This window comes from Furipterus horrens, unplaced genomic scaffold (genome assembly GCF_987537825.1).
Source record: "Furipterus horrens unplaced genomic scaffold, mFurHor1.1.pri manual_scaffold_6, whole genome shotgun sequence".
NCBI classification, from domain to species: Eukaryota; Metazoa; Chordata; class Mammalia; order Chiroptera; family Furipteridae; genus Furipterus; species Furipterus horrens.
In genome coordinates, this window is record NW_028327176.1 from 83,549,089 (window position 1) to 83,566,675 (window position 17,587).

At 39.0% G+C, this 17,587-nt stretch overlaps 2 protein-coding genes across 2 annotated transcripts in view; one reads left to right on the forward strand and one right to left on the reverse strand.

Moving 5' to 3' along the window:
* The window catches only part of LOC150006661 (MIT domain-containing protein 1-like), a 31,096-nt gene extending 17,464 nt beyond the window's left edge, over positions 1–13,632 (forward strand). The window contains exons 6-7 of the mRNA XM_090281955.1: positions 8,487–8,637; positions 12,179–13,632. Of these exons, the coding sequence (XP_090138081.1) occupies positions 8,487–8,637; positions 12,179–12,268 (241 nt within the window). The 3' untranslated portion in view covers positions 12,269–13,632. The remainder of the gene's footprint in view (positions 1–8,486; positions 8,638–12,178) is intronic.
* A 1,087-nt stretch (positions 13,633–14,719) lies between these two features.
* Positions 14,720–15,827, reverse strand: LOC150006663 (uncharacterized protein C2orf15-like). The gene is given in 2 exon segments (XM_090280378.1): positions 14,720–15,062; positions 15,064–15,827. Coding segments are annotated over 2 exon segments (381 nt in total). The 5' UTR covers positions 15,315–15,827; the 3' UTR covers positions 14,720–14,932.
* Positions 15,828–17,587: the final 1,760 nt, after the last annotated feature.

Below are 17,587 nucleotides of genomic sequence, written 5' to 3' on the forward strand. Positions count from 1 at the left end.
TAAGAGTGGGGGTGTAGCGGAGAGGGTGGTCTTCCACATGGGGAAGGATCCTGCAGACTCCATGTCAGTTGGCTGTTCCCGAACAATGGCATGCTTAGTTTAACAGGCTGGCATCCTTGTTGTATTAGACAATCACTCAGGTAATGAGATCATAGGCTTATGCCCTCTGGTTCAATTTTGCTCATTTGTTTGTGTTGTTCATTAGCCTCCAGTAATAAATGATATCATATGGTGTTTTTCTTTCATTGCCTGGCTTATTTCACTAAGCATAATTCTCTCTAGTTCCGTTCATGTTGTTGCAAATGGTAGAAGTTCTTTCTTTCTGCTACATAGTACTCCATTCTGTAAATGTACCACAGTTTTTTGATCCACTCATCTACAGATGAGCACTTAGGTTGTTTCCAGCATTTGGCTACTGTAAATAGCGCTGCTATGAACATAGGGGTGCATAGGCTCTTTTGAATTGGTGTTTCAGGATTCTTCGGATATAATCCACTAGCAATGGAACTGCTGGTTCCAAAGACAGTTCCATTTTTAGTTTTCTGAGGAAATTTCATAGTGTTTTCCATAGTTGCTGCACCAGTCTTCATTCCCACCAACAGTACACTAGGGTTCCCTTTCTCCACATCCTCGCCAGCACTTCTTGTTTGTTGATTTGTTGATGATGGTCATTCTGACTGATATGAGATGGTATCTCATTGTGGTTTTTATTTGGATCTCTCTGATGGAAGTGATGTTGAGCATTTTCTCATATGCATTTGGACCCTATTTATGTCCTCTTTGGAGAAGTGTTTGTTCAGGTCCTTTGCCCATTTTTTAATTGAATTGTCTGTCTTCTTGGTGTTGAGTTGTGTAACTTCTTTATATATTGTGGAGATCAATCCCTTGTCTGAGGTATCATTGGCAAATATATTTTCCCATATGGTTGGTTCCCTTTTCATCTTGCTGATGTTTTCTTTTGCTGAGTGGAATCTATTTAGTTTGATGTAGTCCCATTTGTTTATTCTTTCCTTTATTTCCCTTGCCTTAGGAGATATATCAGTGAAAATATTGCTATGTGGGATATCTGAAATTTTCCTGCCTATATTTTCCCCTAGGACCTTTATGCTATCATGGCTTACATTTAAGTCTTTGATCCATCTTGAGTTTATTCTGGTGTACAGTGTAAATTGGTGGTCTAGTTTCATTTTTTTGCATGTCCCTGTCCAGTTCTACCAGCGCCATTTATTGAAGAGGCTCTTCTCACTCCATTTTATGTTCCCCCTTTGTCAAATATTAGTTGACCATATAGACCTGGGTTTGTTTCTGGGCGCTCTATTCTGTTCCATTGATCTATATGTCTGTTCTTATGCCAGTACCAGACTGTTTTGATTACCATGGCCTTGTAGTATAGTTTGGTATCAGGTATTGTGATTTCTCCTACTGTGATCTTCCTCAAGATTGCTGTGGCTATTCGGGGTCTTTTTGGCTCCATATAAATTTTTGAAGTATTTGTCCTAGGTCTGAGAAATATGTCTTTGGTATTTTAATAGGAATTGCATTGAATCTATAAATTGCTTTGGATAGTATGGACATTTTAATGATGTTGATTCTTCCCATCCATGAACATGGTATATGCTTCCATTTATTTGTATCTTCCTTAATTTCTTTCTTCAATGTTATGTAGTTTTTTTTGAGTATAGGTCTTTTACCTCCTTGATTAAGTTAATTCCTAGGTACTTTATTTTTCTTGTTCCTATAGTAAATGGGATTTTTTTTTTCTAGTTTCTTTCTCTATTTTATTGTTGGTGTACAGAAATGCCTTTGATTTCTGAATATTGACTTTGTAGCCTGCTATTTTGCCAAATTCACTTATTATGTTGAGTAGTTTATTAGTGGAGTCTATAGGGTTTTCTGTGTATACTATTATGTCATCTGTAAATAGTGAGTTTTACTTCCTCTTTTCTGATTTTGATGCCTTTTATTTCTTTTTCTTGTCTGCTGTGACTAGAACTTCCAAGACTATGTTGAATAGGAGTGGAGAGAGTGGACATCCTTGTCCTGTTACTGACCTCAGGGGAAATGCTTTCAGTTTTTTCCCATAGTATGATGTTGGCTTCGGGTTTCTCATATATGGCCTTTATTCCCATTTTGCTGTTTTCATCATAAATGGGTGTTGTACTTTATCAAATGCTTTTTCAGCATCTATTGATATGATCATGTGGTTTTTGTCTTTCATTTTGTTTATGTGGTGTATTACATTTACTGATTTGCGAATGTTAAACCATCCTTGCATGCCTAGGATGAATCCCACTTGATTGTGATCTATGATCTTTTTTTTTTTTAATAATTTATTTGTTTGTTTGTTTACTTACTTAATTTTTAGAGAGAGGGGAAAGGAGAAAAAGAGGGAGAGAAACATCTCTGTGTGGTTGCCTCTCACTCGTGCCCCCATCTGGGGACCTGACGTGCAACCTAGTAATGTGCCCTAGCTGGGAATCGAACCAGCGACACTTGGCTCGCAGGCTGACACTCAATTCACTGAGCCACAGCAGCCAGGGCTATGATCTTTTTAATGTGTTGCTGGATCCGGTTTGCCAATATTTTGTTGAGAATTTTAGCATCTATGTTCATCAGCGATATTGGCCTGTAGTTTTCTATCTTTGTTGTGTGTTGACCTGGTTTTGGAATTAGGGTAATACTGGCTTCATAGAAAGAGTTTGGGAGTCTTCCCTCTTCTCAGATTTTTTTGGATAGTCTGAGAAGGATAGGAGTTAGTTCTTTCCTAAATGTTTTGTAAAATTCACCTGTGAAACCATCCGTCCAGGGCTTTTGTGTGCCGGGAGTTTTTTTATTACTGCTTCAATTTCACTAGTTGTTATTGGTCTGTTCAGGCTTTGTGCTCTTTTTGATTCAGTTTTGGAACATTATATGTTTCCAGAAATTTGTCCATTTCCTCTATGTTGTCAAATTTCTTGTGATACAGTTGTTCGTAATAATTTCTTACAATCCTTTGTATTTCTGTCATATCGGTTGTGATTTCTCCTTTTTCATTTCTGATTTTATTTACTTGGATCCTCTCTTTTTTTCCTGATGAGTCTGATTAAAGGCTTGTCAATTTTGTTTATCTTTTCAAAGAACCAGTACATGGTTTTATTGTTCTTTTCAATTGTTTGTTTAACCTCTATGTCATTTAATTCTGCTCTGATCTTGATGATTTCCTTCCTTCTACTCGCATTGGGCTTTGTTTGTTATTCCTCTAGGTCAGCGGTCTCAACCTGTGGGTCATGACCCCTTTGGGGGTCGAACGACCCTTTCACAGGACTCACCTAATACCATCGGAAGACACATATATAATTACATATTTTTTTGTGATTAATCACTATGCTTTAGTTATGGTTGGGGGTCACCACAACATGAGGAACTGTATTAAAGGGTCGCAGCATTAGGAAGGTTTAGAACCACTGCTCTAGGTCTTGTAGCTGTAGGGTTAGATTTTTTATTAGAGATTCTTCTATCCTTTTTAGATAGACCTGTATTGCTATGAACTTTCCTCTCACGACTGCTTTTGCTGTATCCCATAAGTTTTGGGTTGTTTTGTGTTCATTATCATTTGTGTCCTGAAACGTTTTGATTTCTTTCTTGATTTCATTGTTAACCTATTCATTATTTAATAGCATGTTTTTCATTCTTCAAGAGTTTGAATGTCTTTCAGTTTTTTCCCTGAGGCTGATTTCCAGTTTCAAGCCATTGTGATCTGTGAAGATGCTTGGTCTAATTTCAATTTTCTTGAATTTGTTGAGGCTTGTTTTGTGTCCTTCCATGTGGTCTATCTTTGAAAATATTCCATGTGCACTTGAAAAGAATATATATTTTGCTTCTTTGGGGTGAAAAGTTCTATATATATCAACTAAGTCCGTTTGACCTAGAGTGTTGTTCAATGCCTTAATATCCTTGGTGTTTCTTTGCTTCGAAGAGCTGTCCATTGTTGACAATGGGGTGTTGAAGTTCCCTAGTATGGGTGTGTTGCTGTCTATATCCTTCCTGAAGTCTTTCAAAGATTTCCTTACATATTTGGATGCTCCTATTTTGGGTTCATATATGTTTACAGGGTTATATATTTTTGATGGATTTTTCCCTTAAGTATTATGAAATGTCCTTTTTGTCTTTTTATGGATCTGTTTTGTCTGATATGAGTATTGCTACCCCAGCTTTTTTTTCATGTCCATTTGCTTGAAATATTTTTTTCCATCTCTTCACTTTCAGTCTGTGTAGATCTTTTGTTCTGAGGTGGGTCTCTTCTAGACAGCATATATGTGGCTCATGCTTTCTAATCCATTCAGCTACCTGTGTCTTTTGATTGGTGCATTTAATCCATTTACATTTAATGTTATTATCAATAGGTACTTATTTGTTTTCATTTTCCCCCTTTGTGCTTGTGCTCCTCTCTGTCTCTGTTTCTTCATGTTTTTTTAAAATCATTTATTTATTTTTTTATTTTTATTTATTTATTTTTAGAGAGAGGGGAAAGGAGAAAGAGAGGGAGAGAAACATCACTGTGTGGTTGTCTCTCATTCGTGGCCCCAACTGGGGACCTGACGTGCAACCTAGTCTTGTGCCCTGACTGGGAATCAAACCAGTGACACTTGGCTCGCAGGCCAATGCTCAATCCACTTAGCCACAGCATCCAGGGTCTGTTTCTTCATCTTCTTAAAGCATTCCCTTTAGCATGTCTTGCAATGCTGGTTTGGGGGAGATGTATTCTTTTAGTCTTCTTTTGTCTGGGAAACTCCTTATTTCACCTTCCATTTTGAATGTGAGCCTTGCTGGATAGAGTATTCTTGGTTGTACACCTTTGTTTTTCATTGCTTGGAATATTTTTTGCCATTCCCTTCTGGCTTGTAGTGTTTCTATTGAGAAATCTGATGCTAGCTTTATTGGAGCTTCCCCGTATGTTATTAGCTGTTTCTCTCTTGCTGCTTTTAGGATTCTTTGTCTTTCAGTGTTGCCTTTTTAATTATGTGTCTTGAAGTGGGCCTGTAGGGGTTCATGTTCATTGGGACTCTCTGTGCTTCCTGGACTTGCGTGACTCTTTCTCTCAAGTTAGGGAAGTTTTCTGTCATTACTTTTTCAAACAGGTTTTCTGTCCTTTGGTCCTCTTCTCCTTCTGGTATTCCTATGATGTGGATATTATTATATTTCATGTTGTTTCTACGTTGTCCTCCAGCTTCCTCTAATCTCCTTTTAATTCCTCCCACTGTATTCTTCAATTCAGAAATTGTATTTTCATTTCCTCCTGGTTCTTATTGATAGCTTCTATGTCCATTTTCATGCTGGTGTAATTCTCAGTAAGTTCCTTGTAGTTTCCCTGGAGTTCTTTGTAGTTTTCTTTGAGCTCACTGATCTCATTGAGCTTCTCTATAATCCATGTTTTGAAGTCCATGCCTGATAGTTTGCTTTCCTCTATTTCATTCAGCACTCTTTCTGGCGATCCCTCCTTTCCTTTCGATGGGGGGTTGTTTCCCTGTCTCCTCATTTTTGTGACTCTTCTTGTTTGTTACTGCTTCTTAGATTGATCTGCACTTCCTGGATCTGCCCCTGATGGCGTCAGATCGTGTACCAGTCTGGGCCTAGGCAGCCTGTTGGAGATTACCAGAGGTCTACTGCCTTTGTCTGTCTCCTTTAGTTGTTTATCTATTCAATCTGTGATCAGCTGTCAGGCTTAAGCACTGAGGGTGGGGCAGATTAATTCCTGTGGGCGGGGCTTTTGCTTCCCCTCAGGCTGATGCCACTTGGAGGGGAATGGTCTGCCTGCAGGATGGGGAATGAGTCAGCACTGGGACCCGGTCAGCTGCTCCCCCAGTTCTCTCCTCAAAGCCACGGTGCCAAATTCTCCCCAAGTGTCTCTAGTCCTCTCTTTCTTCCCTCTGCTTGAGCCCAGGGTAAGTGGGTGCCAAAGTATTTTTGTACATGATCCACCTAAGAATTCTTTTTCTTTAGCCGTTCCTTTCAGATCAGCAAAAATCCTTGTTGCTTTTTGCTTTTCACAGCTGGATGCTATTTTACTTTCTGCTCTGTTGCTGTAGGCTGGGAAGCCCAGCTGGGGGTTTAGACCCTGCCCTTCTCAGGGAAACTTCTGGCTGCTGAGCTGTTTCTCAGTCCCTTCAGCTGCCACCCATGGGAGCCCACCCAGCCCTTTCGCATCTCTGTACTTCCTACCCATCACGTTGTGATGAAGCGGCCTTTTCTGTCTCTCCATGGTTATAAGATTTCTCTCCACCTAGTGTTCAGTTGGTTATTCCAGATGATTTCTCCACAATTAAGTTACAAGTCCAGACTGGTCCTGGGGGGAGGTTAGTGTAGCTTCCACTTACTCCTCCGCCATCTTAGATACTCCCGTGTATTTTCTTCCATCTTCAATATTCAAATGGTTACACAAAAATTCACCATTTTGATGTTTTGTTTTTTTTAATGCACAGTGATATGACAACTGTCACAATACAATCTTAACAAAATGTTTTGAATGAAGTTAAAGACAACTAAGCATACAAGAGCCACCGTGTGGAAAAAAACCAAATGAAATTTTTGACCAATGCAGTAAATTGAGGTTGTTTCTACATGTTCCATGTTATCAACAATGTATTCATGAACATCTCTGTGGAAAGCTTTAATTATGCCCCTATAATACTTTCAAAACAATGCCTATTTGACATTTAGCTATACGATTTACTGGCAACATAACATTTAGATCAATATTAGACTAGGATGCAATCTGAGTAGCAGGTTATATGGAAAGTCTATGAACAATTTTATTATGTTTGGATGCTTTACACATTTTTTTAAAGCAATGCTTTATGAACTAATAAGTAGCAAAAGGCTGAAAATACTAGCTACAGTAATGAAGTATTTTGACTAGTTATGGTTGTAAAGAAATCATTCTATTCCAATTCTGTTTTTTAGTATGGTCACTATTTTCATTTAGGTTAAAGAACTGGGATAGAATGGATTATTTTATAATTTTTTAAATCCTCTCCTGAGGATATGCTTGTTGATTTAGTGGGGGGGGGGGAGGTGGAAGGGAGGGAGACAGACAGACAGTCAATAAGTTACTTCCCTTATGATCCCTGACCAGGGATGGAACCTGCAACCTAGGTATGTGCCCTCACCAGGAATCAAACCCCTGCAACTGTTTTGGTGTTCATATTAAAGTCCATAACCAGGCTAAATTCTTTTGTAGTTATGTCCTAGAAACACAATTCCAGGTTAAAGAGTCTCACATTTTCATCACACTTGATGTTTTGATAAATTATGCTATGGAAAAGTTGAACCAGTTTACACTCAGTCCAGAAAGGTTAGGAGAGTTTAATAGAGGAAGGGATACTTAAACTGTTTTAAAATCTGATGGTGTTTACCAAGGGCATGGGAGTAGCATAATCCAGGCATATACAAAGACAAACAGTCATCTACTAATAAGGCATGTTTTGGGGACTCCCACTTCAGGGACAGAGTTACACAACTAGTCTTCTATGGCTACACTCCTTTAGGAAGTCTCTGTGGCTAGACTGCACTGCTTTGGTTAATCCCTTTGTTCTTTGTTCTGTTTGACTGAGTTTGATCTAGTCCCTCATTCACTCAACCAGTATTTATGGAATGGTGTACAAGGCACAAGGTAGTAAGGAAATAGAGAAGGGGAGAAGACAAATTCATGTAATTCTAAAACATCTGGACTTTTTCTAAAAGCAGCTGGAATCAATTGAAGTGTTACGCCACGTATTAAACAAAACTACCACTGCCTGCAGGGTTGAGCATGGATTAAAGAAAAGCTAGACTGGGGGCATGGAGACTAGTTAATAGACTAATGCAGTTGTCCAAGCTAGAGATAATGAAGGCCTCGACTTGGGTAGCAGACATAAAGAAGGGGACAGATATGAGAGACATTTAAGGCCACAGACTGGTTCTTGTTTTTGTGGAACTCACAATCTAGTGGGAGATACTAAAAAGCCATTAAGGCAATAATTAAAATATTATCTTAAGTACTGTAATAGGTAAGTACATTAGAGGGCCATCTATTACTCAGATTAGTGGAACTGACATTGAAGCTGAGATATAAAAGGGGTAAAGTATTATAGCAATATATAACAGCTTGGCAGAAAAAAAAAAGACATTCAAAGAATTTAATTCCATTGGTTGACACTTAAAGATACATAAAACCGCTGGTATTTAAAAGTGGAAGAATGGGGAGTTGCAAAATATAAGGAGGCAGGAGAAATAGAGGTCAGATAATGAAGAGATTTAAAAATCCAAATTAAATGTTTAATTTTACTGTGAGGGCCATGCTGAAGTTTTAAGGAAACTCAAAGATCAGATTAATACTTGAGACATCACCTAGAGATTTAAGCATGGAGAAATCTACAATACTTGGTTGAGTGAGGGTGAGAGACACTCAAGGATCTTATCAAGCGGGTATTCAGATCAGGCTCATTTATACTTTTGCTTGGTACATACAGAATCCAAACGAAAGAATTGAGTTATATGACTTCAATGTCTGATGGGATGACCCCTTGGAAACCACTTTCTCAACTCCTGGGCTCTGGACAGATCCTGCTATTAAAACCAGGGTATCCTCTCTCTCCTAGAGGAGGCTTGGATTCATCTGCGGTAAGTGCACCTCTCTTTTATTTCATGCTTCAGTACCATAGAGGTCCTCCACATGAATGATACTCTTTCTTTCGTAGTCAGGATATGGTCAAGTCTTGAAGGCCTGATAAAATTTTGTTTCTTTCAACTAACTTTGCTTATCTCTTCTCACCTTGTAATGATGAATTTTATAGTTTTTCTTCAGAGGACAATCTTATTTCCATGTTCTAGGGGGCACTGCATCGCAAACATGTTTCATCACAGAACAGAAAGTGAAAAATAATAGTCCCACTTATCCACCTAGACAGGCCCAGCTCCTTCAGAAGACTTCCAAGTTATTCTGCCATCTCTGAAAGTGCGTCATTTACCCAGAGACGGTCATGTGCACGTTTTATTTCGCCTTTTCGGCTCTGTGGACAAGAACGCGGTTGGAACCCAACACGTTTTAGTTTTTACTCTCCAGTATCAGCGAGAACCCTTTCCCAGCTGGAGCCGACTACTCCCAAGGGCCGAGCGCAAACTGCTGCACCTCCAGATCAAAGGTGCAGAGCCCGGCCTGGGGATCCCAAGTGCTCGGCCGGCGGCCCGCCCCAGCTCCCTGCACCCGAAAGCCGGGCGGCCAGCATAGCCCACCTGCTGCTTCTGCCCGCGCCCACGGTCGGGCAACCTCGTACTATCTCGGGCCCTGCAGGATGCGCATGCAGTTGCCTCCTCTGTCCTCACCCCGCCCCCGCCCCGGATGTAGCGCGGGAGGCGGGGCCTCGCTCTCCCCTGCGTGGTCCGGGCTCTACAGGGCAACTCGGGGTGCTTCTAAGGGTCCTTGGGAGTGCCCAATGCGGCGCCAAGTCAGATTAGAGGCAGGGTCGTGGTGCACGCCCTAAAGCCATAGATCCCCCAGTTCAAACGGACGGTCCCTGTGTGACAGCGAGAGCTAACGGTACTGGGGCGAAGGTAGGCGCGGCGGCCGTGTCAGGCTGGAGGGGAGTGAGCCTAGGGGAGTACGCCAGCAACCCCGGGCACTCAGGCCACACGCCAGGTCCGGGTGCTAAGTAAGTACTTTTACTGAGAGTTCAGGTATTGCGCCGGGTCCTTAACGGATCTCCCCTTCACAGCCCAAAAGGTAGATAACTCCACTTGGAAGGTGAGGAAACTAAAATCAGTTTTGAAAGACATTGCATTTAAAGGAATAAACGCTTGTATTCCCCATACAGAGATGGTAACAGGTAGGAAGGAGGGGGTGGGAAAACGAACACTGCGAGGCGAATACTTCTTGGGGTGGCCCTCATTGCAGTTGGCAATAAAATCCTTGTGGCTCATCCAGATGGAAAATTACCCCAGCAAGCCAATGTCTCAGTTAACTATTGCTGCCTAATGAGCTATCTCAACAATTGGTGGCTTAAACCAGCGGTTTATTGTTTTCTAAAATGTATATGGGCAAGTTGGGTGATTCCTCCGCTGGTTTCACCTGGGCTTACATGTGTGGCTTCAGTCAGCAAGAGCTGGCTGAGCGGGGCAGGGAGGTCCAGGATAGCCTTATTCACACCCTTGACAATTGGTGTTGGCCAGCCTGGCCTTGGAAGTATCACTTGGGCCACCTCCTTTTGGCCAAAGCAACCGCAAAGCAAGCCCAGAGTCAAAGGATGGAGTAATGGACCCCACCTCTTGATGAGAGGAGCCCAAGTAATTTGTGGTCCTTTTTGTCAATCTTCAACGGAAATCAATTTCTCCGTCAGTTAGGATAGAAACCACCAAGAGTTGCATCTTGCAAAAAGAAGCATCCAGTATTCACAGTTAGGTGGTGCTGATATGATAAATGACCAGGACTCCATATAAAGCTATAGTAAAGACACAATGGCTTCTCATTTATTTATTACCCTTTTGATTGAAGTCACTCTGAGTTAGTCTTTCTTGTACTATACAGATGGGAATGGATTCTCTGGGGAGTTAGCCCCAGTGGGAGTTTTCCTAGTTATCAAAAATAGCCACACAATACTATTGCACTCTGCTTATATTACATCTATCCCATTTCTCTGAAATCTGAGATGGTAGGTTTTTTTCCCCCTAATTTCTTACTGAGGTGGTTTTTTAGAATCGTATTCCCTCCTCCCTACTCTGAAACTCTCTTCTTTGGTTATTCTCTTCTGTTGGAACCTTCTTTTACTGACAAACAGGAATTCCATCTTATCCTCACAATCTTCTGGTGACCTCACTTCTCTTTCCACCTTTTATCCTGTCTACTTCCCTTAGAGCTGAGCTTATTCGAGGAGTTGCTGTACACATCCTGTATCCACTTCCTCACTTCCCATTCATTTTTCAACCTACTCCAACATGGCTTCTATCACTATTATTCTATCAAAAGTGCATTTTTCACGGGAGTGAAATGAGTGAAGGTGGTTAATAGTACACATTTCCAGTTATAACAGAGATATGTCCTAGGGATATAATGTGCAATATGGTGACTATAGTTAACAGTACTGTACTGTATATTTGAAAGTTGCTAAAAGAGTAGATCTTAAAAGTTCTCATCATGAGAAAAAGAACTGGTAACTGTGTGATGATGAATGTTAACTTACTCTAATCATTTTGCAATATATACATATATAAAATCATGTTGACACCTAAAACTAATACAATGTCATGTCAATTATATCTTAATTAAAAATAAAATAAATTATTAAAACAGTATTTATGAAGAAAGCTACTTACTTTCAAATGGCTGGGGTCGGGGACACAGAAAAGTCTTAGTGCTATACTTGCAACCTTTCTGTAAATTTGACTTGTTTCAAAATAAAAAAAATATATATGTTAGGTGTTTGACATTGTAATACAGACTGTTATTGCCCCCACACAGGCCCCCTTTACCTTCCTTAATCCATGCATTCATTCTTCAGCTGCTGTGAGTGTAGGAGCTGTCCTGTCCAGAGACGCCTGAGTGATTCATAACTTTGTGCCCCCTTCCCACTTTGGCATGGTGGTGGACAACCAATGCCCAAATGGTATGAGGGTACAATAGGCCCCTTTCCTCAAAGTGGGACGGTGGAACAACTTTGCAGTGTGAATCCTCCAGAGTACCCTGTGGATCAGGACAAGAATTTATCCAAGTCCTCATCCTTAATTGACTTCTGCTTCCCTATCTTGCTTTCCTTACCCCTTTACAGGCTTTCCCCAGAAGTCATGTGCACCTGAATCCCTGTCTCAGGCAGCTTCTAGGCAATCTCAGCTAAGACAGTCACATACCAGCTCAATAAATTATATATATTAGCATCAATGTGAACACCATTAGTTACAACAAACAATGCATATACCATAGGTCTAGATACCCCTATTTTATGGGTATATTGAATTTAAATTCTCCTACCATCCTTATTTCTGCTGTATTACATTCTTTTTATATGGATAGTTTACTTATTAGAAACAACAAAACTCCAAAAAGTGCTCACTTGAGAATTCCACTTGTAGAATTCTCCCCCAAAGAAATAGACATCTAAGTGAGGCTATTGCTTTGACCAAACTTATTCCATTCCACCCCTTACAGAAAGTGTTTGTGAATTTCCCTTCCCAGGTGTGCTGCCTAATCTATGCCTTGGATGGGATTTGGGGATCCCAAGTTTCTGATGTCTTAGCAGCAGTGGTTCTCAGTGAAGGTAATTAATGATTGCAGTTTTTGTAGTCTCAATAACTGGGGTGTGCCTCAATAACTGGGATATGCCTTTGGTCTGAACGACCAGGATGATGATGAAATCCTAGCATCAGTGCTGGCAGTGTCCCAACAAGAATATGTAAGACAGTATGAAGAAAAACAAAGCGCACAGAGATCCACCCCCAGAAAAGACTTGATCGAGACCCAGAGACCGAAGACCATCTCCCACCCTTCCCACGCCTGCCACCTCACCTTCTTTGGCTTTCTCCCTCTTGCTTTCTTCCTCCTCCCCACCCTTGTGCCCTCTCTCATTGCTGCCACCACCATCATCACCTGTCTCTTCACCAGCTGATGTGCCCTGTTACCCCCTGCACAGCACCATCCCTGCATACCACAGGGGACTTGGGCAAAGGGTGCCAAAGGTACGTGAGTGCCGCACAGAAAAAAACCAACTGGCAGCCAGGCAGCCCCCAAGGACAGACATTCAGGCAGAAGAAAGCTTCCCTGGCCCCCATTCTTTCCAAGTTCAGAAAACCTTGTCACCCCGTCTTCACAACTATGCCAGGGTAGTGGGAGGAAGAAGCAGAGAATTCCTCTTTCCAGTACCCTAAGAATGTCTGATCCTTCAATATTGAACTTATTTATTAAAATGTACTTTTATCTTATAAAATTAACCAATCAAACAACAAAAAGGATCACCCCAAATTCAACATCCAACACAAGTATCAAATGTCCCATTGGACGTATGTGGACATGAAACACCAGTCTGTAATAACCTGAGCCCAAGTACCTATTTTTAAAAAATGTGATTTTGCTAAGGTCACTGGTGACATTCATGTTGTTAGATCCTCATCTAACCTTTCAGGTGACTACCTCCACCTTAAAGGTTCCTGTGGGCAATCTTGACATTATTCCATCTTGGTTTTTCACCAATCTCACTGCCAATTCTCAGTGCCCTTTGTCAGCTCCCCCTGCACTAACCAGCTCCTAAATGTTAGTTTCTTAGGACTTGGTCTCAAACTATACATTCACCTTAAGCAATCTCATTCATTGCCATGGCTTTAAATAGCATTTCTATACATGACTTCAAAATTTATATTTGTAGTTCCATACATAACCACTGTCTACTTGCCTTGGAAACCTGGTATGTCCCAAAACTGTGCACCTGAGCACTCCCTTTTCCCAGGGGAACCTTCATGCATTTAGCTATTTTTGCTAGAAACTTTTTCTTTGCCTCACTTCCCATTTTCAAACCATCAATATGTCCTGCCAAACCTCGCCTGGACTCTACCCCCTTCTTAACACCTCAACTGTCACCCTCATCTCACTTGGACAACCACATCACTGCAAGCGCTATAAATGTGATGCCCTCAGAGAAGCCTAATTCCCATTGTTAAAAATAAAGTTTATGTGTTATGTTTCCTCTTCTGTCATTGGACATTTTACTTTTTCTTCATGGCACATCACAATTTGTATCTTATATAATTACTATCTGGTGTTCTATCTTCCCTGATAACCAGATAGCTAGCACTATAAAGGCAGCAGCTATTTTACTCACCACTCTATCACCAGCACCAAGCACAGTGCCAGGCTAGGTGAACAAATGAATGGTTTGTGTATTTTTTCTCTCCCTCAAAGAATTATGTTCTATAAATCATAAAAACCATCATTTTATTGGCTATGTCCCATTCAACAACTTTTTTAAACTCTTGGCTCAATATTCCCTGCAAATATATTACATTTGTTTAGTACTACTTGAGGTTAAAATATTGCTTCCCCTAAAAGAAGATGTCTTTTCCTCTTTGTTTTTATGAATATGAAGAAAATTACTCAATTGGGTATTAGAGATAGTCATTAAATATTAAAATAAAGGAAAAAAGTTTAAAACATGTATAAGGAGTTACAGCTCACTATATGTCCAGACACAAATGGTTTTAATTATATCTAACATTACTTGAGACAATACTGCCATTTCAAATTAATACATAATAGGAATGGCAAAATGATATATATAATACAAGAATTTTAAGGCTGTTTTCTTATATTAAATATTGATGACATAAAATGGTAGCATCTGTAAGATAACTGTTACATTTCAAAATGAATCCAATGTGGAAGAAAAAAAATAACAGTTTAAAGGATGATTTAAAATATGAAATGCTTTTCAAAGTATGCAATTTTCTGGTCATTTGCAGGGTTTACCTGTAGTGAACTTTTACAGAACAGAAATGCAAAAATGCAGAAAGATAAAGTCCCCTAAAGCAAAGTTCCAAACTGGAAATCTAACATACAAAATTGGTACACCACAAAGTAGTGTGACATAGTGATATCAAGTTGGACACTGTTTTATGTATTTTTTATCACTTGTGAAATAAATATTTTATAATTAAGTTTTGGTGCCATAAATACTGTTAGTCAAAAACTCCAATTATGACAAGGATAGAATGTAATACCAGAGAAATCTGCTTTGAATTTTGGAAAGTTATTTTTCTCCCTAAAGCAACTAGTTTGAATATGCATCATCAAAAAGTGCAGTCTAAGATGATTCATAAACAGAAAAAAGCAATCATCCTCCTTCATTTTGTCAGGTTTTCCTAATAAGGTCAACTTCTTATTAAATATGCCCTCTTAGTCAAAAACAATTTTTGGTTTCTTTGGTACTAGGTACAAATAACTTCATTCCACATCTGTCATTTCTATTCCATCACTTTCTTTAACATAAACCACTGAACCTAAGGCTTTCTCTGAAAGATATCCTGTGCCAGTCTCTTTACTTCTTGTAAAGTTTTCTTGGTTTGTGTCTTCTTATTTTCTTGGTATTTTGCAATAATTGAGTCACTGGTTCCAACTTGCTTTTCTTAGTTCCTTGCATCGAGTGATCATCCACTTTTGAATCCATACACATAGCAGATACCTGAGTAGCAGATTTACTAAGAGAAAATCCCATGGGAACAGCTGAATAAATATAGTAGTGGAAACACTTCTTCAACTTGATTATTTGCTTGAGGGGGGAAAAAATGGAATCAAGTGAATACAGCAGAATTTCAACCAACTTCATAGCAATGTTTGTTTTAATGGAATGTTATGGTGATGAGGCCAAAAATATAAAGTAAAACACTTCTACTTCTCAGTGTTTACATTTTTCCTGTGGGAGAGGTTGCAGGTTCTACAGATTCTTTGAAAGTCTTTTTAAAAATAAATTTACCAGGTTTTATGTTTCATCATCTTTCAGAAAATAATAAAACTCCTCTACTTGGCCCTTTCTATCATTATTGCTATTAATTTTTTAAAATTAATTGTAATAGATTAAGGAAATAATTACTGAAGTCCATATATTCTGCTAGGTGTCCTGGCCAAACAGTTGTAAACATATACCAAGTAATAACACACCATCAAAATATGTGAAACAAAAACTGCCAGAACTGAAGGGAGAAAAACACAGTTCTGCACTAATGGAAGCTTAAATACTCAATTCTCAGTAGTGGATAGAACAACTACACAGAAAGTAAGGAAATAGAAGACTTTAACTAAACAAATTAAAACAACTAGATTTACAAACATATATAGAACATTCCACCCAACAACAACAGCATATACATTCTTCTCAAGTACACATGGGACATTTTCCAGAATAAAGTATGTCTTAGGATACAAATTGACTCAATAGATTTTAAAAGGTAGATATCATACAAAGTAGTATGTCTCCTTTGATCACCATGGGATGCAGTTAGAAATCAATAACAAGTAAAGCAGGAAAATCCACAAATCTGTGGAAATTAAACAATATACCCTTAGATAACCAATGGATCAAATAAACCACAAGGGAAATCAGAAAATACTTAAGAGATGAATGTAAACAAAAACAATATATCAACTTATGGGATGCTGCAAAATCAGTACTAATGGGGAAATTAATAGCTACAAACACATTAAAAAAAAAAAAGACCTCAAATCAACAACCTAACATGGACACTTAAGGAAGTAGAAGAACAAAAATCTATAGGAAGGAAATAATAAAGATTAGAGCAGAGATAAATGAAAAAGATACTAGAAAAACAATAGAGAAAAAAAAGTGTTTTCAAATTACTAAAATCAGAAATGAAAGTGGGGGACATTACTACTGATTCCATACAAATAAGCATTACAGAAAGCGCTATGAATAACTGTATGCCAACAAATTGTATATCCTAGCTCAAATGGACAAAGTCCTAGAAACAAAACCTACCAAGATCAAGTCATGAAGAAACACAAAATCTAAGTAGACCTATGCTTGCTAAAGAGATTGAATTAGTAATGTAAAATTTCTAAACAAAGAAAAGCCCTGGACTCAGGGCTTCACTTGCAAACTCCATTTATGCTATTGTAACATTGAAAGAACTCATACCAATCTTTCTCAAACTGTTTCCAAAAAAATTGAGCGGGGAACACTTCCTAACTCATTCTAGGAGGCCAGCATTACCCTGATACCAAAGCCAGGCAAACACACCACAAGAAAACTATAGACCAATATACCATATGGATATTGATGCAAGGTCCTCAACAAAATAATAGCTCACCAAATTCAGCAGCATCTTAAAAAGATTATACACCATGACCCAGTGGGATTTATTCCTAGAATGAAAGGATACTTCAACATATGAAAATTGATTGATGTAATACACCACATTGTTGATGGGATAAACACAGTCAAAGGAAAGAATAGTGAACTTAAAGCTACATCATAGAAACTATCCAATTAAAAAAAAAAAGAGGATAAAGCAGTTTAACATATGTGCAACTGGAGCCCCAGATTTTTTTTTTTTTTTGAGGGGACCAGGGAGGTACTTAGAATAAAAAGGCAAAATACAGGGTTTTTTTTTTTTTCATAGTGAAGCTTTTAAAATGATGGAAAAACTAAGGGAATAGAAAGCTCAGGCCTAGAATTGCACAGGACTGTGCCACAAGGAAGAGGGCAGAGGTACTATGAAAGGGTTAGCTGGAGCACTGACGGCTGGGTTTTCATTGAGGGAAGAAAATTTTTACTTTCTTGAGCTGGTGGAGGAAATTATTAGTCCTTTATGCGAAAAAAAGGAAAGTTTTTGTGCCCTGGTTCGGCTGTTAAATGATCTTTACATTTCCAAAGAGTCTTCAGTAACATCTAGATGGTGTAAAAAAAATGCTCAATTTTTCCCCCTAAGGGAAGGACTTTCCTACCTCGCATTAATAATCCCCAAGTCTTCAACTCTGAAAGTTTTGAGGTTCATACATTTTTTCCTATTTCTTTTCAATAATGCTACCTAATGAGAACTTTTTATTCAAAACAATCTTAGTATCTGAAAAGGAAATTAGATT